General features: G+C 49.1%; 3 protein-coding genes across 8 annotated transcripts; 1 reads left to right on the top strand and 2 right to left on the bottom strand.

Moving 5' to 3' along the window:
- Nucleotides 1–57: 57 nt before the first annotated feature.
- On the bottom strand, nt 58–4,766 carry lrrc31 (leucine rich repeat containing 31). The gene is made up of 10 exons (XM_070985757.1): nt 4,754–4,766; nt 3,601–3,792; nt 3,239–3,382; nt 2,948–3,115; nt 2,575–2,739; nt 2,244–2,426; nt 1,760–1,927; nt 1,410–1,574; nt 1,098–1,253; nt 58–446 (listed from the first exon to the last, which is right to left on the bottom strand). The coding sequence occupies exons 1-10, from the start codon at nt 4,764–4,766 to the stop codon at nt 58–60; spliced, it is 1,743 nt and encodes a 580-aa protein (XP_070841858.1).
- klhl15 (kelch-like family member 15) lies at nt 1,472–21,104 on the top strand. 5 transcript variants are annotated; one of them, XM_070985855.1, is made up of 10 exons: nt 1,472–1,605; nt 13,069–13,156; nt 13,870–13,978; nt 14,763–14,901; nt 15,115–15,303; nt 15,389–15,613; nt 15,746–15,907; nt 16,010–16,219; nt 16,484–16,674; nt 16,772–21,104. In XM_070985855.1, the coding sequence occupies exons 3-10, from the start codon at nt 13,959–13,961 to the stop codon at nt 17,526–17,528; spliced, it is 1,893 nt and encodes a 630-aa protein (XP_070841956.1). In that variant the 5' UTR covers nt 1,472–1,605; nt 13,069–13,156; nt 13,870–13,958; the 3' UTR covers nt 17,529–21,104. The 5 variants fall into 5 exon arrangements, with proteins under 5 accessions (XP_070841956.1, XP_070841955.1, XP_070841954.1 ...); XM_070985854.1 differs by lacking the exon at nt 1,472–1,605 and adding an exon at nt 11,294–11,516; XM_070985856.1 differs by lacking the exon at nt 1,472–1,605 and adding an exon at nt 11,498–11,516 and having other exon boundaries at nt 13,825–13,978.
- Nucleotides 5,340–10,137, bottom strand: eif2s3 (eukaryotic translation initiation factor 2, subunit 3 gamma). Of its 2 annotated transcripts, XR_011603295.1 has the most exons (13): nt 10,061–10,136; nt 9,139–9,202; nt 8,897–9,024; nt 8,643–8,764; nt 8,422–8,516; nt 8,165–8,323; nt 7,662–7,796; nt 7,398–7,492; nt 7,064–7,208; nt 6,787–6,956; nt 6,485–6,657; nt 6,109–6,307; nt 5,340–6,014 (listed from the first exon to the last, which is right to left on the bottom strand). XR_011603295.1 is itself a non-coding variant. In XM_070986435.1 (12 exons), the coding sequence occupies exons 1-12, from the start codon at nt 10,127–10,129 to the stop codon at nt 6,244–6,246; spliced, it is 1,419 nt and encodes a 472-aa protein (XP_070842536.1). In that variant the 5' UTR covers nt 10,130–10,137; the 3' UTR covers nt 5,340–6,243. The 2 variants fall into 2 exon arrangements, 1 of the variants encoding a protein (XP_070842536.1); XM_070986435.1 differs by having other exon boundaries at nt 5,340–6,307; nt 10,061–10,137.
- Nucleotides 21,105–21,463: the final 359 nt, after the last annotated feature.

Here is a 21,463-nt window from a genome sequence, read left to right as displayed (position 1 = left end):
AACATCAGAAAAGCTCCAGTGACTCGTCGTGTCTGCTTGAAGCTCAGTTTTCAGTCACTACTCCTCAGGACGATTCTCCTCTGAGCTCTCCTGATTGGTCGCCTTGAATGATGACGCTGCGTCTTTCTGTGGCGGATCCCACTCCAGCAGGACCTTCCTCTCTCTCAGGCAGCGGCTCAGCTGCTGTCTGTCCCGAGAGCCGATCGCCCACCGCTGCGCCGCCAGGTGAGTCAGCGCGGGGAGTCGAGGCAGAGCGGCGAGCAGCGCCGGCAGCCAGGCCGAGCGGGGGGCGGAGGTCGAAGGTCGGAGGCTGAGGTCGACATCCTCCAGCGAGCCCAGGCCTCCTGCTGCGAACAGGGCCGACCAGCCGTCGTCCCCCACCGAGCCGTTGTAGGACAGATCCAGCACCCGCAGAGAGGACAGACAGCCGCGTCCACACACTGCAGCTGCTCAGGACGAAGACGGAGGACCGATCAATGATTACTGATCAGCAGTGATCAGCAGAATTAATCAGAGGCTGGACGGGATTCTGAGAACTGCTGTTGTATAGAATCTGTTTTTTAGTCACTGAGAAGTTTTAGAGAAATTACCGACTTCAAAATCTTTTTCCTACTTTCTGCTGTTATATTTCTTTTCTTTTGTCCTGTAAAAGTGATCACTGAGTGTGAAAATCAGCTGATGGTCAGCTGACTCATGAAGCATCGCTAAGGCCCAATTAAGAAATAAAGTATTTGAAATCACTGCAGTCACATCTGGAACATCTGGCCCAAACAAATGCTCCACATCTGTCATTTGTGCTGCCGAAGACTGATTTATTCTTCTCGTGTCTCTGTGAGTATGAGTGTTACTTCAAAGTCTGTATTTGAGAAACCGGCCTGAAACTGAAGCAGCTAAATGGAATTCAGCCACCAGTAATTTTACTATTTTACTGTTACTGTGCTTCTTTCATAACAAAGGCCTCTGGAAGAAGTTTTTATTTAACTTTAAATGCAGCTAAATGTATGCTTTGTTGTATTTTGATATAAAAACCCTGTGTGTGTGTGTGTGTGTGTGTGTGTGTGTGTGTGTGTGTGTGTGTGTGTGTGTGTGTGTAATACCTAGGTGACGCAGGTCGTCCGTGGTGAGGTCACAGCTGCTGAGGCGGAGCTCCAGGATGACTGACGGCTGCAAAGCATCCAGGAGCAGCGCTGAGCGACCACCAACCACTTTACACCAGGAAACATCCACGCTGCGCAGGTACGGCACGGCCAGAGCTGACACACACACAGAAAAAATAAAATACTGTGGTATTTCCACTTAAGTAAAGTACCACTGAATACATCTACCCCACACTTTAAGTATTCACAGTAGTAGCAGCCTCAGTACACTCAGTCCCGGCTGTTGCAGCATCAGTCGTCGTGTGTGCGTACCGACAGCAGTGAAGGACTCCTCGCTCAGGCTGCAGCTGTTGAGCGGCAGACGCCTCATCTGCGTCTGAGGGAGGGCGGCGACCAGCGAGCGGACCACGCCCCCTGCCTCCTTATTGGATGACACGTCGAGCTCAGTCAGCGCCGTCAGAGAGGGAAGCACCTGGACTGGAGACAATGAGTCACATGACCACTGCAGGTACCTGCTGATGCTCACAGCACACTCATTCATATCAGTTCAGAGTTTACAGACACACACACACACACACACACACACACACACACACACACACACACACACTCACTCACTCACTCACTCACTCACTCACTCACTCACTCACTCACTCACTCACTCAGGGCTTCCAGGTCAGCGTGTGTGAGACAGCACAGGTGAAGGTCGAGGCTCTCCAGGTGTGTGAGGTGAGCCAGGTGGAGGGTGAGGCGGCTCAGTCCTCCAGCCAGACTTTTGTTACAGGACAGGTCCAACTCTCGCACTGAGGGGAGGCGGCGGAGCGAACCACCTGCGGGGGGGGGGGGGGGGGGATGTTTATCAGACCATTAAGGTGAGCAGGAAGCTTTGCACCCAGCAGAGCCAGTTCAGCTGCTCTGGGCATCTGATCAGGACCCTCCTGGGCAGCTGTTGTATGTCAAACTGAAAACATGAAGAACACTGGATAAATGAATGAAAACAAAAGAAAAACAATTTTTGGAATTTTCCTTTTTCAGCCTCGATTCACCGAAACTCAAACTGCATCAGCAGGAAACAGTGTCTCTGTCGTGCGTCTGTGTCAGCCTAAAGCAAACTGACCGAGCCTCTCACCTCTGAGTCGACCTTACCGAGAGCGTCGAGGCTGTCCGCTGTCAGACTGCAGGCCTGTAGTCGAAGCGTCGTGAGGGAGGCAGCGTGGGACAGAGAGGACGCCATTTCTCTGAAGCCGCCGGCATCAACTTCCTGTGTGAGCTGAGGGTTACAGGACACGTCCAGCACGCAGAGTCTGTGGAGGGTGGACAGCATTCCTCCTGAGAGGACAATCAGTATGACATGTACATGTGCTGTGAGTGTTCTCCACTGGCATTATGGGAAATGTAGGAGATGAGTATCTGACACAGGAGGCTGCCTCCTCTACAAAGCTCCTGAAAGTCAGTTCATATGAGTTAGAGTCAGTACCCAGCGCAGTAGCATCAGCTGCAGTGAGCTGGCACGCCACCAGGTGAAGCTCCATCAGCGGCGGCTGAAGTTTACCCAGCAGGCCTTGCAAAGCACCGCCCCCGACGCCACTGTTCCAGGACAAGTCGAGGATCTCTAAGAGAGGCACGCAGACGAGAGCTTCGCCTACATGAACACACGGATGACCGTTTATTCAGAAAATAATCAGTCATTTACTGACTTTCAAACGTTTCAGGAGTTAGTCGACTGATCGTCTGCAACATGTCAGACTGTTCAGACTCCTCAAAACTCAACATTCAGCGTGTTGTCACATGTTTTCTGTGTGCAGCTTGAAGCTTTTAATCAGAACAGAAATCATGAAATCGTGACCCACCCAGCGCCGTGATGTCATCAGCACTCAGCCTACAGCTGCACAGCCTCAGCGCTCTGATCCCGTCCACGTGCTGGAGGTGAGAGGTCAACGCTCTCAGACATCCGCCAATCAGCTCGTTCCAGGAGACGTCCACCTCCTCCAGCCGAGGGAGGAACTGGAGCAGCGTCGCTGAGGGCACGAGAAGAGGAAGAGAGTGACGATTCAGCAGACGCTGATGGCAGCGCCGTGAACGTCTGAGACGACAAACACAAAGAAGCGAAGAAGCAGAAGTCAAACAGAATCTGCAGCCACCGAGCTCCAGCAGGTCCGTCGCAGTGAGGTCACAGTGAGCCACGTTCAGGCTGCGGCTGTCCGCCTTCTTCCCCAGCCTCTGCAGGACAGCGCACACTCGACCCCAGCCGACGGCCCGCTCGCCCTCCGCTGCCTCGGCGGCACCTGAAACACAAACACCTGTCACGCATGCTCTTTGACCTTTGACCTCTGAAGCTCTTCATGTGGGAGCTTTGTCCTCTTCATCTTTCTGGAGTTCATTTTCACAAACATGGCGGGTTTAAGTCTATTTTAAAGAGTAGCGACTCTCCCTCTCATGTAAACTCATTTGGATTTTGATCTGAGACGGAAACGCGGCCGCCGTGACTGCTGGGAAACACCACCCGAGCTGCGTCCTCTCTCCTCCCGGCCCTCCGACTCGCCGTCCTCGGGGGTCCCCGTCCGGTCTGAGGTCCAGGACAGGAAACGTCCCAACGGCTTCCTGTCCGAGACCGTGCGGTTCCTGCGGATCTGGCTCATGATGACCTCCAGAGGGGAACGCCTCTGACCGCCGCCGTCCCGCCCCCGCTGACCATCTGACCAATGAGAGGCAGAGAATGGTTTCACAATTTGAATGAACTGACACTATGAAACAAAACGCATTATATTATCAGTTAAATGAGCTTAATTTCTCCTTTAAATGACATGAATTAACCACAAACACTAGAGTTCAAGGCTTTTCAAAGGTTCCTTCCTGGAGTCTCTTTTATAAATGTTTAATTATTGGGAAAAGCTCCATTAACTGCACGTGAAGTCTGACAAACGAGCCCTGACCCTGAGACCATTTGCTTCTTGGGAAATAAGATGTTTGAGATTGTTTGACCAACGTGTAAGAAAAGACTTTATTGATCCCTGGAGGAGGAATGAGGTGCGACGGCGTCACAGGAAAGAGACGAGATGAAGATGAAAACAGGACAAAGCAAATAAAAACAGGAGGACTGTGTCGTGAATCAAAGTTCATTAAAACTGAGGAGAGGAAACAGGAAATCTTTCAGAATAATAATCACAATGTAAAATGTAAATCCTCTCCCTCATTATTAGAAATCTAATTGTAAAGGAAGTCGGCAGAAATTCAGGAACGGTTGATAATTAGGTGAATTCATTAAATTAGTCATTAGTTTGAGCCTTTTGGAGTCCCTTAATTACTAGATCCTCCATGAATCAACCCATAAAAAAGACATTAAGTCCCATCAACATACACTGAAATCATTCAAAGGTCTGAGAAGCTGAAAGTTAATTTTCTGTCAGTTGACTGATCGATTACTGATTCAGCTGGAATAAAACATCATGTTTGATGAACTTTGGCTGTAAAAGTCTTTGTTTGTAAAGTAACTAAAGCTGTCAGATAAACGTGGTGAATTAAAATAGATTTCGTCCCTCTGTGATGAAGTGGAGCGGGAGTACACAGCACTGCAGTAAATGTACTTCATCCCTGACAGTACTCGTCCAGAGGAAGTACTGAGCAGTGAAATCTCTGCAGGATGCTTTGATTCTCACCTGCAGCCTCCATGTGGGTTAAAGAGCTCAGCTCCAACACAAACGCTGGTGACTGAAAGAAAAGATGAATGAAAACTAAAACTCGACTTTCTGTGAGTGTGTCGTCCCCGCGGTGCGTTCACGGTCACTCTGTCTGGAGATCATGAGGAGATCATAAAGATCAGGTGATCGATCACCTGCTCTCACTCTCAGGATTAACTCGATCGTGTCTGCGGCTCCAAAAATCTCTTCTTCTTTACTTTAAGACGCTCGCGCTTGGTCCGGGTCTTAGTGGAACACCGGGATGACGTCACGTCTCGTGCTCGTCAGGTGGATCATCCCGGAAATGCGACAACACCTTGAGTAAACGCCGGCGTCGCTGCGCCCGAGGACTCATTTTCTCTGCGGAAACTCTGCTACTGGAAGAAGTACTAACAGTAGTACCACCGTGTACAAATACTCAGTTACAAGTAAACGGCCTTACTTTTCAAATTTTACTCCAAGTACAAAAAGCATCAAAACATACTTAAAGTACCAAAAGTAAAAGTACACATTCTGCAGATTTCAAGATGTTACTGGATCATAAATATTGATGTTCATTGTGTTTAAAGCATGAATGTTTTATTTATTTTTTTCCATTAGTGACAGTTTTACTGAGATTTTTCACTTCGGTTGTTAAACTCTGTGCTGATGTATCAGACTTCAGCTGGGTGTACCTAATAAACTGGACACTGAGCGTAGATACTTAATATGGGAAAATATAGAAATAATAATGTGGGAAAATAATTAGAAATAGACAAAATAACATAAACTGAGATTCAATACAACAAACTGGATTTCCACAACTAGTAATTCTTTTCTATAATAATCCATCAGGTGTTTGATCCAGATCAGAAATCATGTAAAAAAAAAAAAAAGATGTTTGCCCAAAATCTCTGAAGCCTCTGTAGGTCCAGAAAATGTCAGAAAATAGTAAAACGCTGTCATCAGTGTTTCCAGCGTCTGAGAAGCTGGAGTGAAGTAAACATTTACTGAAACAATAAACCGATCATCACGAGGTTTTGTTTTTCTGTCAGTTAATCGACCAACCAACTCGTTTAGCTCTAAATCCTTCTCAGCTTTTAAAGTTTTGTCTGCAGCTGTTTGTCTCGATGGTGAAAAACGTCAAAGACGAAGGCGTTTCTTTCAAACTGGTTTTATTGGATGTGAAATCTGTGGACAGTCTGCACTGACTGGGCCTCCGCTGTCTCACAGTGGAGGATTATGGGATAGTCTAAAGCGCCTCCTCTCCTCCTCTCCTCCACCTGCAGTAAACACTGCGCCGACCTGTCGCTGCTGAGGAAGAGGAGCGGAGGGAGGAGGCGCCTTTAAACCGCCGACATGTCCCGTTCTGTCCGCTTCCTCCCTCCATGTGGAAAAAAAAAAACAAAAAAAATCCAAGCAGAGTATGATGGCTGCGATCGCGCCCAGCTGACGGGAGCGTTGCTACGGTGACGTCCCTCCTTTTGTCCTCAGTCATCGTCCACTGTGGGCGTGATGGTCACACCCCTCCTGATCTGTCCCCATCCAATCAGACTGACAGGAAGAAGGAGAATAGGAGCCAATTAGAAAGGTGAAAAGTGTTGTTTGTGCTTTTAACAGCTGACGAGGAAACAAATCAACAAAAAATAAACAAGTCAGCAGCCATTTGTAAACAAGTGCAGTAAAACAAACGGTGTCCACGGCAGCGGCCTCACGGCGGGGGTTTCTTACCGCCAGTGTTTCTCCACGCGGCGGCTCAGAGCGATCTTCTCTCCCACCTCTGTGCACACGGGGTTGGTCAGGACGATCTTGGCCAGATCAGCCTTGACGGCGCTGACGCGGCCGCCCGTCGACAGCGAGCCGATGTTCACCATCAGCACCTCGTTCTTCGACAGCTTCTGGACCTGCAGACAGGAAGAGACAGAGGAGGCCGTCGTGAGACCGTTCAGGCTTCACTGCTGCTTCTGCTCCATCCCTCCGGCTTCAGCTCAAACTCTGCTCAGCGTCAGAACTTCCCATGATGCACGTCTCACCTTGGCAGCCTTCTTGTCTCCCTCTGTGCGGACTCCCAGCAGCCTTCTGAGCAGGAAGTAGGAGATTTCCAGCTCGGTGAAGATCTCTGGCAGCGCTCCGACGGCGCCCAGCACCTGGCCGACCATACGATCCGCCCGGCACAGCGTCGGGTCGATCTTGGTGCCCACGCCTGCAGGCACACAGATCGTTCATTCAGCTTTTTGCTGGTTTATGGTGAGTATCAGCTCAGTCACACAGAGGGATGAATCTGGATTAACCGTGCGAGTGTGGACGTACCGATCAGGCCTCCAGGAGCAGCGTACTGCAGGTCGTTGTGCTCAGCAAACAAAGAGACGATTTTGGAGAAGATGGGTTTGCACATCAGCTTTCCCTCCTGGTCTTTGGACACGATACCTGGCCGCACCTCGATCTCCTGACCCACCTGAGGTCACACAGGGAGGAGGAGGAGGAGGAGGAGGAGGAGGAGGAGGAGGAGGAGGAGGAGGAGGGAAACGTGACTTCACTGGTGGAGTCTGAACGGAGCAGCTGTGACGCTTTTCTGAGCGTCTGTCGCTTCAAAGCTGCACTTTGAACCGTGAATCTCAGTTTTGTCTGTTCAAGCAAATCTCACCTTGAGCACACCCTTCAGGATACTTCCACCTGCCACGCCTCCTTTCAAATCATCCACCTCACAGCCGGGCTTGTTCACGTCAAAAGATCTGATGACTGAAGCACAGAAGGCGTTCACAGGGACTCAAATCTACCCAAAGAGCTTCATTAAAGGCTTCGAAGCAGAAAGTCAAAAGCGAACGACAACAAAGGTGAAAGATCAACAAACGACAGCAGACGCAGAGAGTTCGCAGCAGGTGAGGAGGAGGAACCTGTGTGTTCTTACCGATGAGTCTGGGCTCGGAGGTGAAGTCTCTGACGGGCACTGGGATCTTTTTGACGATGTACTCGCAAACCACCTCGATGTTGTACTTCAGCTGTGCTGAGATAGGAATGATGGGAGCGCCCTCTGCCACTGTGCCTGCAGGAGAAAACGCATGACATCAGGTCACGTCACCAGAGATTCAGAGGAACCGAAGTGACCTGAAGAGTGACGAGCTTGAAGTGGAGACGCTGAAGAAGCAGCCTGAACCTGCTCCTTCATTCTGAAGAAGTGGCTCTTCAGGTGTGATGTGTTTAAAGTGGTGATCACTGATCACTGCGACCGTTTCAGCACCTGAACTTCATGCTGACGTCATGAAAACAGTCTCGCCTGCAGGCTTCAAAACGCTGTAGTTTTCTCTGTGTGACACTTATTTGGCCATATGTTGGTGTGAGTGCTGTTTCTCTGAAAGGAGCTTCATGTGACATTCTTCTAGCTGGAAACACTCGAGGCTCGTGACGGCTCACCCTGAACGAAGGCGAGGATCTGCTCGTACTGCTCTTTGGCCTGACTCTCCTTCACCAGGTCGATCTTGTTCTGCAGGATGAGGATGTGCTTCAGCTTCATGATCTCTATGGCTGCCAGGTGCTCTGACGTCTGGGGCTGAGGACACGACTCGTTACCCGCTGGAGGACAGAGGGAAGACCAACAATCAGACGCAAGTAACACACAGAACGAGTCAAAGCTTGTCCTGCTGGTGGCAGTGAAGGAAGGACAGTCTCACCAATAAGCAGGAGGGCTGCATCCATGACGGCGGCTCCGTTCAACATGGTTGCCATCAAAATGTCGTGACCAGGACAGTCCACAAACGAGACATGTCTGTGAGACAGAAAAGAAAACTGCCACTGACGCATCAAAGACGAAGAGTTTTACAGCTGAAACTCCAAACTGAAAAGGCTCCATCAGTGCTTCTGGGACACGGGCGCCGCCTCGCTTCAGTCCTACCTGACCAGTTTGAAGTTGCCCTTGGTGCCGGGGATGTCTGAGGGGAACTCATCAGGAGTGCTGCTGCCACACGACCTGTAGCACTCCGGCCTGGGACAGCTGGGGTCGTCCAGCTTATAGACCTACGGCATTTCGTAGAGGGAAAACATGGAAATGTCACTTTGAACACATTCCATCTTACGGGAATGATGGCTGATCGTCTTAGAGAGAAAAATCTAGTTTTGTGCGTTAATACGGAGGAATAGACACCTTACCTTAGCGTTAGCATATCCTAGCTTGATGGTGATGTTCCTCTCCAGCTCGTTCTTGAACCTGACAGTGTGGACGCCTGAAATGGCTTTCACTACTGTGGACTTCCCATGGGCCACATGGCCGATGGTGCCTACGAGACAGGAAGACAGAGGTCAAAACAGGCAGCCCTCATTCGTCAGGTCCAAACTTCAAAAGAGTGCAATGAAAGGCCCAAAATCTGATCCGTTTATCCTGGTTCCCTCACCAATGTTGATGGTGGCCTGTCTGCTGATGATCTCTGGAGAGAGAGGCGTCAGCGTAGACACATCCTGCCGAGAGAAAAACTCACATTAGACTCATCACACGCTGAAAAACAGCCCATCATCTGACGTGAATCCCTCTCTTTAGTCCCGGAGACACAAAGGGGGGGCTGCCATTGTACAAACATGCAAACACTGTCCCACACTGACTCTGCAAACACATGAAGTGGACCATCAGACAGAAACAGCCGCATATGAACGTTTCATGAAAAACACAGTCTGTTTCTTTTGGACATTTGGTTAACTGTCACATAAACGTGGCAAAAATTCTGGCTCAGCATACTGTCTGTCTCATGTCTATCAATGAAGTTACTTTAGTGTCCACGGATTAAAACGAAAACACAAAGGGTCCCCGAGGGTCCAAATCCTGACAAACAACGGCACCAACCGATATCCACATATGTCATAAACTGACTGTGCTGTTGTTGAAGTTGATTGTTGCCTTGTGCCTCCATCACCGTTACGAAACCCACTGAAATGTTTCTAGTTTTTACTTTGACATAGCAAATGATGCTCACATCCGTAACAAACAGGGCTCAGGTTACATTACTGACGCAGAACAAAGGTGGCGACTTACTTCTTAACTTACTACAGCGCTGAAACGCTCATTAGACATTCAAACGTTAATCTCATTTTTAAATGTCGATAAAATTGAGACCAACGCTGATCTTTCTTAGAAGTCAAGCGGGTGTTTTAGCTGTCCGCCTGCTGGGCCTGTCGTCATGTGCCGGGTGGTGGCGACGCAGCACCGGCGATCGTTAACGTGAAGAATTTCCACCTTATGTGTCACCGTTTTGGCGACGCGACACGCCGACAGCCACCGACATAAAATTACAAATCTATAAAATCAGTTAAATCGACACTTACCAAAGAAGTAAGGTCTTGTCTAGCCAAGTGAGGCTGACCAAGCGTTGTACCAGACTCGTCACCCGCCATCTTGAATGAAAAGGGAATGAAGGAGGCGGCTCGGACGAATGCCTGATCATAAAAAACTAGTTTCTCATTTCCAACAATCAATTATTACATCAAAGGCTCTTTATTTTTTTCCGTGCTATTAGACAATCACATATGTTTGGAATAAGACGCCTGTTACATATTTGCTTCTCGCTAACAAATTACAGAGACGTGGTTTGCAACTCGCGTGTTTCCTCTAAATCAAAAGCAAAGGGGTCCTTTCAGAGCGGCTGATGCAATTTATGTCTTTCTGTAAAATAAATTTGATGTAATGACCACAAACTGCTGCTGTTTGTATGCAGTTGAAATCTGTGTGTCATCGAACTGGGCACGGGCTTTGACTAAGCTTTACCTTCTAAAAAAGTTAATAAATATGTTCTTATCCATGTGGTCTTGTCCGTCGCTGTTAATTGACGCCATCAACGGGCTTCTCTTTTTTGTTGCGCTCTTAAGTGGTTTGTAGTTCTGTGATGTGTTTTCCGAGACAAATCCTGGCATAGTGGAATAACTGTCCCTACGTTTGTTGTTGTGTCACTTGCTAAAATTTGTCGCATTGCCTTATGTTAGTTGAAAGTTTTAAACGGTGGTGGAAGAACTATTTTTTTTTTTTTTTTTTTTGCTTGAGTAAAATTAGAAATGCCACAGCATAGGAATACCCCTGCATTCAAAACTGTGAAATTATGGAGGCAAAAAAATAAAAATAAAAAAATGCAGAATAGTCCGATCAGAATAATGTTTATTACATGATTGAATTACTATTACTGTACTGATGCCTTAATGTGTAACATCATTTAAATGTTGCAGCTGGTAAAGGTGGGACTTATTTTTACTACATGTACAAGAGGCTAGGCAGGCTGTGAATTTTACCAAAGGATTAATAAACTATTATCTTATCATCTAACAGTACATCAGAATTAATTTGTTGATTATATTTTGTATATTTTATTTTATATAATATATTTTCAGCCACGTCACTGGTTTTAACTGAATAATGACGAGCTTTTTAAAATGAAATGAATGAAATGTGCTGCACATTTTGAGAATCGTAGAACTGAATCTCGGTTGAGAGTGATACATCTTTTCGATATACAATCTTTGCTGCACCGCACAACGCCCTTCAGTTCCGCCCAAAAGGGAAATGACGCCAGTGCAGAAAATGGCGTCCGCAAAGCCTGTGGACTGCTGTGGTTTGTTACCCGTTTAATTTAGAGCCGAGTGGGGGGTCTCTTCGTCTGGCAGATGGACGATAACATGGCAGTACATCGCTGCCGTCCGCTTTCTTGATTCCGGCATCGAACCCGCAACTTCATGTCCGAAGGAGCCAGAGCTGCCTGGTCGAAGAGGGGTTGTGGGGATTCGCACCGCCGAGGTGAGACGGCTGGATTTTAGCAGCTAAGCTAAAACTGTTACCCCGATCGATCAGTGTCGGATCCCCCGTATCTCCTGTCACCACTGCTGAAAATCGTGACAGCTGATTTGGCCGCTCTGGTCGCTCGCTTCAGGGTAGAATACCGCGGTCACTGTTTTTACTTCTTACACATAATCCGGACGCTTAGCTAGCTAACACCATCGCCTTCATCTTCGGATGCCAGAGTTGTGTGTGCACCGTTATCTGTAGCCTTAGCCTTTGTTTTTGGGCTCTAATCTTAGCATGTCAGGTGCCCGTGGTGTACTTTTTGTCGCTGTTGTATTGAAAACTGAAGAAGGTAACAGGCTAGCTGCTCTGACCCACCGCGGCGCTGCTCGTGTCAGTGTGATGCGAAGTTACGAGTTAGTCAGACGGTTACCTCTTCTTATGCTAACGTTAGCTTTGCCTTTAGCACTGCCATGCCTGCCTCCCCAACGCTTCTTCTTCTTCTCTGCTCCCTGTTTGTCATGACTGAAATGTGACTGACACCATTAAAAAAACTCCATTCATAACGAGTCACATAGCGTAAACTACGCTTCTTCACTGGGTGAAACTAGCTTAGCTGCTAGCCGTGAGGTGACTGAAGCACTGAGGGAGTGAAGCTTATTGACAGGTGAGCTCGGCTGCAGAGACAGACTGACTACCTGTTGTTGTTGTTGTTGTTGTTGTTGTTGTTGTTGTTGTTGTGAGCAGAGCACACTCAGGTGAGGTCAGAGCCCGATGCGAGATTTAGCTGAATGTCCAGAGTGTGTCTGAAGTTTTCGTTCTGTTGTGACACTGAACACCTCTTTCAATTTAACATAACTCTGTGATAGTTTGATACCCAGACGAGCTGCCGAGGGATTGAACCCCAGTCAGTTAGTTGATTTAAAAAGATTTTTCAATAGAGAATCATTATTTTAATTGACGCATGATTGTAGACAAACAAACATTTTTTTGGTTTCAGCTCATAAATACTTGTTGCTTTTCTCTGTTTGATCGTGTCAGCGTACGTTGAAACTTTTGCATCGTTTGGATGTTGATCAGGTAAAATATCTGGAGCTGAGACAATGAAGCTGCTTCTGAATGAGTGAAGGTCAATAATAAAATTAATTAACAATTTGATGATCACTTCATCGTTTCAAAAGCCAAGAACCTGGTTTCAGGTCCTCGAATGTGCGGGTCTTCTCCTCATGTCTGATGGTCTAATCGAACAGTTTTGGACTGTTGGTTGGACAAATGTGAAAGCGGTGGTTAGCTGCAGCTCTTGCATGTTTAGTCTGTTTATAACCTTTTAAAATCATGCATTGCAGCACCACTGAGGAACAAGGAAGTCACTCTCTTATGTGTGTGTGTGCGTGCATACCTGCCTCAGTGTGTGACATGTCTGCATCACAGCTGATATTTGCACTTGTGTGCTGTGACACAGTTTGAGCCCCTGAATGTGTCGTGGGACATTCGATGGCGTTGTGGTGTTGTCCTCTCGGCTCCTCCTCCACTGACCTGTGCGGCGTTTTCTTGTCTCCTCTGTCAGAACCAGGGAAACATAAACACAGGAAATGCGAGCGGCCCCCTAGCGCTCAGCCGTCAAAGCCTGTGATTGTTCGCCCGGGCTCCAGAAGGTACCGTTTCTTTATTCTGCAGCACTGCATGTTAAACCTGAGCAGACCTCCTCCTGTCACTGTTAGCTCAGCATCCATCTGACCCTTCACCCCTCCCGCCCCCCTGCTCTGCCCTCACAGGGCAGATGACGGCTTTTGCTCGTCCTTCCTGTCTGCTCTGATAACGTTGTACCAGCTGGAGGAACCGCAGACTTCTGGGAACCGTCTGTTGACAGCAGACGCTTTGGGGACTAATTTTACCACCGCTCTTTGTTTTTCTTCCAAATAAGTTTGTCCAAGCTGCTGGTTTTTCTCCTGTTGCGTTCGTGTTTCTGGATATCTCCCAGTGTTCCCAGTAATCTGCTGGTTGAGTACAATGTTATCGGCACTGACAGTGAAGCTGTGAAGATGTGGAATAATCCAGTGACTTCATTCAGACGTCATCTAACAGTCATTTCATCTCAGTGATGTTAATCAGCCGACTGGCCAGGCAGCCATGATGAATTTTCCTGCATTCGACACTAATTTCACTGCACTTAAGTTTTGTATTAAAATGCGAGAAATGACAACCAGGCCAAAACTATGTGGACACGAGCTGTTGAGCGGTGACACATGGCTGTCCACACACTTTTGGCCGTGGTGTGAACATGCAGAGTCCTCGTGTGGCTCTCTGCACTTTGCTCCTGCAGACGTTCATGCTTTAACGTGGCGCTCGTGTTGGCTTTGTCGTCCAGGTGATTGACGCTCAGAAAAGGGACATTGTTAGCATCCACTGGACACAAGGGGCACTGTCCTCTGATTGGCTCGGACAACCCCCTCTGACATGCCCGTGGCCAATCAGAGGTGAGTGTGCGGTGTGTGTGTTTGTGTTTGTTTTCATTTGCATTCTTAATGAGTGACTGTGTGTGTGTGTGTGTGTGTGTGTGTGTGTGTGTGTGTGTGTGTGTGTGTGTGTGTGTGTTGTGCTCTTGTGTGCAGAATGGAGGTAAAATTAAATACAACTTTAGTCTGTGTGCGCGCGCATGTTGTTCCTTGTGGTTTGTGTGTGTGTGTGTGTGTGTGTGTGTGTGTGTGTGTGTGTGTGTGTGTGTGTGTGTGTGTGTGTGTGTGTGTGTGTGTGTGTGTGTGTGTGTTGTCATGCTGAAGAAACGGATGTGATGACATGTGAGATGCTCTTTTGAAGGGTCCCCCCCCTCCCCCCCATTGTGGGTGTTTCCCAGCGTGTCAGCGCTCAAACACACACACACGTCTGGCTTTGAAAGAGTAACGGCTTGTTAGGATGCAGCAGCTGAAGTGCTGAGCTTTTAATGCTGAACGTCCTATCCAATGCCCTTCCAGTCGCAGACTTAGCACACACACACACACACACACACACACACACACACACACACACACACACACACACACACACACACACACACACACACACACACACACACACACACACACAGTGTTTCCTGGCAGTGCTGTGCCTGCTTGTTAATTCTACTTTATGTCCACACTTCACTTCTCTTCAGGGTCGTGACCTGACAGCTCTGTTCTAACATGTGATGTTTTTCTGCATCACCCTGCCTCCACCCTCCACCCTCCACCCGCTCCTGCGCTTTGCTCTCCTCCCTGCCTCCAGGTGTGTTATGTCGGGGGCAGATGTGGAGGTGTACCTGTCCCAGGTGCACGATGGGAGTGTGTCGTCGGGCTTCCGGGCGCTTTACGAGGAGCGCCTGCTGCTGGATGTCACGCTGCTGATAGAGGAGCACCACTTCCAGGTACACAGGTGGAGCTGGTGGATGACTGTACACTGGAACGTGATTTCAGTCAGAGATAAATAAGTTTTATTTCTATGACCTGTTATTTATTCAGCCATTCAGATCACTTTTGTTTAGTGAGTTGCATAAAGCGACACGACGGCGAGCCCTGAGTGAGCCGAGGGAATGAGTGAGAAACAGGTGAACTTCACCGGCGTGTCCGTCCTCCTGCAGGCCCACAAGGCGCTTCTGGCCACCCAGAGCGACTACTTCCGGGTCATGTTCACAGCAGACATGAGGGAGAGGGACCAGGATAAGATCCACATGAAGGGGCTGACAGCCGCTGGGTTCGGCCACATTCTCCGATTCATGTACTACGGCTCGCTGGAGCTCAGCATGCCCACCGTCCAAGAGATCCTGCAGGTGACCGCCGTCAGCAGTGTTTATACTCGCTGTTCTGTTGAAACAGGCTCTCACACCTGCCTCCTCTCTCGCTGTGTCCTGACAGGCGGCCATGTATGTCCAGCTGACGGAGGCGGTGGAGTTCTGCTGCTCCTTCCTGTTGGCCAAAATCTGTCTGGAGAACTGTGCCGAGGTCATGCGCCTCCTGGAGGACTTCAGCGTGGGCGTGGAGGGCGTCCAGGAGCAGCTCGACAACTTCCTCCTCGACAACTTTGTGCCCCTCATGAGCCGGCCTGACTTCCTGTCCTACCTCGGCCTGGAGCGACTGCAGGTGGGGTTGCAGTGTGTGCGGCAGTAGCTGTAAACCGCGGCGGCGTCCGGCATCACACACCCCCACCTCACACACTGCTGAAGTTTTCTAAATTCAGTCTCTGTCCCTCTTCCTTCTCTTTGTCTGAGCCAGGCGTACCTGAACAGCGACGCTCTGAGTCGCTTCCCGGAAATCGAGCTGTACGAAGCGGTCCAGGCGTGGCTGCGACACGACCGGCGGCGGTGGAGGCACACGGACACCATCGTGCAGTCCATCCGCTTCTGTCTCATGACTCCCGCCAACATCTTCGAGAAGGTCAGTTCTGCTTTGTGACAGACGTCCTCTTTGGATGGAGACGTCTGAGGGTAACGCTCTGCACACTCTCTCCGTCCTCTGTCCTCCTCCTCCTCGTCACAGGTGAAGACGTCGGAGTTTTACCGTTACTCCAGACAGCTGAGGCAGGAGGTGGACCAGGCGCTCAGCTACTTCCACGATGTCAACCAGCAGCCTCTGGTGGAGACGCGCTCCAACCGGATCCGCTCCGTCCGCCCGCAGACCGCCGTCTTCAGGGGAATGATCGGTCACAGCATGGTCAACAGCAAGATCCTGCTGCTGCAGCGCCCGAAGGTGTCCGCCCGTCTCTCCGCCCGTCTCTCCGCCCGTCGGCTCTCACGCTGCACGGCCGGGATGCATGCACAGCGCTTAGAAGTTACAAGATTAGCTTCAGCTTTCATCCTGCTGAAGTGTCTTTGAGCAACACACAGCTGCTTTGTCACTGACCATGAGGACGCACACACACACACACTCACACACACACTCTCACACACACTCTCACACACATCGTCCGTCTGATTTCTGCACACAGTGTGAACTCGTGTTTTAATCCCTCAGGTGTGGTGGGAGCTGGAGGGACCTCAGGTGCCGCTGCGACCGGACTGCCTGGCGATCGTTAACAACTTCGCCTTCCTGCTGGGTGGAGAGGAGCTGGGGCCCGACGGGGAGTTTCACGCCTCCTCCAAAGTCTACCGCTACGACCCGCGGCAGAACTCGTGGCTGCGCATGGCCGACATGTCTGTGCCCAGGTGAGAGGAGCCTGAAGCTCTGCGGGTCACATGATTTTCAGACTCACTTCACGTTACTCATTTATTGATCTGTGTTCACGCTGTTTGTTGTTTGCAGGTCAGAGTTCGCTGTCGGCGTCATTGGGAAGTTTATTTACGCCGTGGCGGGCCGCACGCGAGACGAGACCTTCTATTCCACGGAGCGCTATGACATCACAGAGGACCGTTGGGAATTCGTGGACCCGTATCCTGTAAACAAGTACGGCCACGAGGGGACGGTCCTCAACGGTAAACTGTACATCACCGGCGGCATCACCTCCTCCTCCACCTCCAAACAGGTGTGCGTGTTCGATCCAGGGCGGGAGGCGGGAGGCGGAGGAGGAGGGAGCTCGGGCGGGTCGGACGCACACAGGACGCGCGCCGGCCGAGGCCCGCTGCTGCCCGGCACGCACGCCAGCTGCTGGGAGAACAAATCCAAAATGAACTACGCCCGCTGCTTCCACAAGATGATCTCTCACAACGGGAAGCTGTACGTGTTCGGAGGCGTGTGCGTAATCCTGCGCGCTTCCTTCGAGTCGCAGGGCTGCCCGTCCACCGAGGTGTACGACCCCGACACCGACGAGTGGACCATCCTGGCCTCCATGCCCATCGGGCGCAGCGGCCACGGGGTGGCAGTGTTGGACAGGCAGATCATGGTGCTGGGCGGCCTGTGTTACAACGGCCACTACAGTGACTCCATCCTCACCTTCGACCCCGACGAGAACAAGTGGAAGGAGGACGAGTATCCCAGGATGCCTTGCAAACTGGACGGTCTGCAGGTGTGCAGTTTGCACTTCCCAGAGTACGTGCTGGAGCACGTGAGACGCTGCAGCTGAGGTCTGCTCCTCAACAAGCCTCCTTTTTATAGAAATGGGAATTCACTGTTCAAGGACCGAAGCGTCGCGCTGGGAGGTCGGGTGTTTACAGGCGGGCGACGCGGCCGGCGAGCGGGCTTTTAAACTAGAGACCAGCGCTTTCCTAAGACGAGGAAAAGATGGCCGGGCCATAGATTGCTGTTCTTATCGAAGCGCGGCGTGGCGAGACGTCACGCCTCAACAGTCAGCTCGAACATTTTCAGAATTAGCTTTCTCAGAAAATTAAAGAAAATTATTTGTGAGGAGAAAAAAAAAGTTGAATTCTGCTGGTTTATGTTTGGACTGTGGTCAGTTTGCTACTCTACTACTCACCTACTGTATTTAGGCTGTCCAGTCAGACTGACTGCAGGAACGCACTGGAAGCGGCTCAGACCGACCCGCTGATTTTATTTCAGGCACACAAACCTGAATCACACATTGCGTGGCGTCCTTTTGTGTATTTAAAGGCAAACAAACGTCCTGTAACCATTAGTCCAGCTGCTCTTTTTGACCAACAGTTTAGTGAAGACTGCAGCTGTTTCAAACTATCCAAAAATGCCCCACGAGACCCGGAGCAGCGGCTTAAAGCTCACAGTCAGGTAAACAGACTGAACACTGTACGCTGTGGTGTAGCTCGTCTCATAGCCTCCAAACAGACGCCGCAGAGCGTAGAGACCAGCGAACAGACGCCATCGCGTGCCGTTACTCATGCTAACGCTTCAATCTGCTGCCAGCTGGAAACTGTCAGATTCTTCGTCCATAAACTCAGATTTCGCTTCCAGTGCGTTCCCGCCTTTAGTCCAGATTCTGCTCTTTACTCCAGATATCCACCATACTGTGCTCATGTTCACCGAACATCACCGCGTCTTTCTGTGCCCCCCCCCATCAGAGAGAGTGTGTGTGTGTGTGTGTGTGTGTGTGTGTGTGTGTGTGTGTGTGTGTGTGTGTGTGTGTGTGTGTGTGTGTGTGTGTGTGTGTGTGTGTGTGTGTGTGTGTGTGTGTGTGTGTGTGTGTGTGTGTGTGTGTGTGTGAGAGAGAGAGTGAGTGTGAGAGGAAAAACACTACATGGTACACGAGGGTTCATTCTTCATTAGCGATGATGTCATTTGAAGATGGTGGCAGGGGTCAAAGGTCGTTGTCTGAGCGTGTCTGCGCGCCGTGCTTCGTCTCCTCATCGTCATTCCCTGCTCTTCATCGGTTCTGCTGTGGCTCTCGGCTGTTAAAGCTGACCTTCAGCAGCTGGAACTCCACACATTCGCTCACTTCCTGCTCATGCAGCCAGTTCAGACGTTTGAGAACCTTTGGGACTCGTGCAGGAACGTTTCCGTGTCTCTTTAATTCCTGTGAGCTTTGCTGATTCACTCTGTCACAGCCTCGTTTCGGCCCGACGAGCGCCGCCTGTTCAGGAGGGGGTGACTGACAGCAGTGCCGTGATGACAGCCCTGAAGTGACCACGTCAGGCCGCACGTTCTGTCCGAGTGGAAAGTTTCAGTCACAGAAACGTTACCAAAGAGTGAAAAGAAACCCATAAAATGATGGTGAACAGCAAGTTTGCATTAAATTTGTCTTTGTTCTAGATTTTATTTCCGTTCAGATTCCGTCTCTTGAGTTTGGATCTTTTGGTGCGAGTGCTTGTTGCTCGAGGCCCGTCGTTCAGGGAGCTTCAAACTGGTCTGCACGTCTCATGTTAGCCATGTAAAAACCAGGTGGAGTGTTTTCAGTCGAAGCTGCTGCAAGCTGCCAATGAGCAGCCAGCGTTCAGAGGCTTCATGTCCACCAATGAGCGGCCAGCGTTCAGAGGCTTCATGTCCACCAATGAGCGGCCAGCGTTCAGAGGCTTCATGTCCACCAATGAGCGGCCAGCGTTCAGAGGCTTCATGTCCACCAATGAGCGGCCAGCGTTCAGAGGCTTCATGTCCACCAATGAGCGGCCAGCGTTCAGAGGCTTCATGTCCACCAATGAGCGGCCAGCGTTCAGAGGCTTCATGTCCACCAATGAGCGGCCAGCGTTGGGATGCTTCCTGTCCTTTTGCAGTCAGCTTCATGTCAGCTGATTGGCGGCCTCGGCGTGTCTGTCCTCATGTGTCCTCTCTTGATATTTATTTTTCCCGTTTTTTCCATGAGCCAACTGTGAAAAGGGCTAGAAGACACACTGATGCAGTTCTGTTTGTCAGCCGCGTATTTAAATTATTTATTTTCTCAAGTATTGCTTTCACCGAGCTATGCAGTAACAGAAGTAGGTTTATTTATTATGACAAGACTTTGGTCGTGAGTTGTTTTCAGATTGTCCTTTGTCTTCTGTCCTCGTTTCGTCCTCGTCCATCTGTCCCGTCCACCTCGGCGGCGCTGCACGTGGCTCATGATTGGATGTTTGGAGAGCGGCCTTTCTTCCAGCGTGGCGTGATCGTCGCTTTGTGCAGTCATCTGAAGTCTTCAGAGAGCGTAGTCGGTACGATTTAAAGGAGGGAGCTGGTGTCGTTTGACTTGCAGCCGTCTGAGGCCGCGCTCTCCTAAACCTCCAGCAGCTCTGTGGAGCTGGTGGACATGTCCCAGGTTAACGTGGTGAGACGGCGTGTGTTTCACTGTGGACTTCATGTTTCACCTTTTGTTTTCAAAGCGGGAAAATGTTTGACAGCGAAAAATGTTTTCAAGAAATTCAATAAATGCATCAACAAAATTTTCTCAGTGAATAAAATGTCAAAAAAAGAGAAAAATGTCTCGTTTTGTTGGATCAACAATCCAAAAGTCAAATCAGATCTGTTCTTTACTGTCAGATGTGACAAAGAGAAGCAGCAGATCCTCAGATTTGAGGAGCTGGAACCTGCAAACGTTCGGTGCCTTTGCCTGAAAAATGTCTAAACGATTATCGGGTCATCAAAACAGATTACAGATTTATTTATTTCAGTCAGTCGACTATTCGATGAACTGAGGCGTCACTGCAGCTCTGCAGCCTCACACTAGCTACAGTTTGTTTTTTTGCCTTTTCGTCCTTAAAAGACGCTCAAAAGCTAAATGAAAATAAATAAAAGTAAGAGACGAATAAACAATCTTTGCCTTCAAGCTGTTTTTCCTCAAATGTCAAACATTTCTTCTGCTGTCAGTCGTTATTGATCACGTCACATTTTCAAGTTTAAAACATTTCATCTTGTTTTCAGACTCATGTCTCCATGTCTGTCTGGTCACGTCTCATTTGTGACTCCAAATCAATCAAATTTGTGATATCATCATCGTCGTCATCATCATCATCATCATCATCACCTCGCTGCTCCTCCTCCTCCTCTCGTGTTGCTGTCAAATGAACAAAGTGTACCTGATGAAGTGCTCTGTCCTGGTTTGAGGCACATCAGTCATAGCGCAGCATCCTTTAGTCCACCAGTCTTCAGTCTGTCAGTAGGAAAACAGAATAGAGGATTAAAAAAAACAGTACCTTGCTACAACGACTGTATCTGAAAAAGAAAGTAAAATCAGATTAACATATCTTATAATCTGAGTAGAAACTCTTTGGAAACGATTTGTAACTTCTTTCCAGAAATAAATGTTCATATTGGTCAACTTTCAGCCGGCTGACTGAGTGCTTCCATGTTTGTGTGTTTCTCGCTCTTCTTTTCAGCTACAGAATATAATAATATAATAATATTCTAATAATTGATTAGTTGATTGAAAAAGAAAAGTTGTTATGTCAGTATGATTGACTCCACAGACAAATGCAGCCATGCAGAAGGGACACGTGTCAATGATGTGAAACAGAGAAAAGCAGTAAATCTTCATAAATGGTCATTTTGTTTGATAAATTGAATAATCAATCATTCCAATATCAGTTATTATTATACATTAAACTACCAAGCAGCATAAAAAGTATTTGAAATTATCTCCACCTTTACCAGCTGCAACATTAAAGTGGTGAAAACATGAATGCA

Source organism: Chaetodon trifascialis, chromosome 18, assembly GCF_039877785.1.
Source record: "Chaetodon trifascialis isolate fChaTrf1 chromosome 18, fChaTrf1.hap1, whole genome shotgun sequence".
NCBI lineage: Eukaryota > Metazoa > Chordata > Actinopteri > Chaetodontiformes > Chaetodontidae > Chaetodon > Chaetodon trifascialis.
This window is presented reverse-complemented; position numbering and strand designations above follow the sequence as displayed.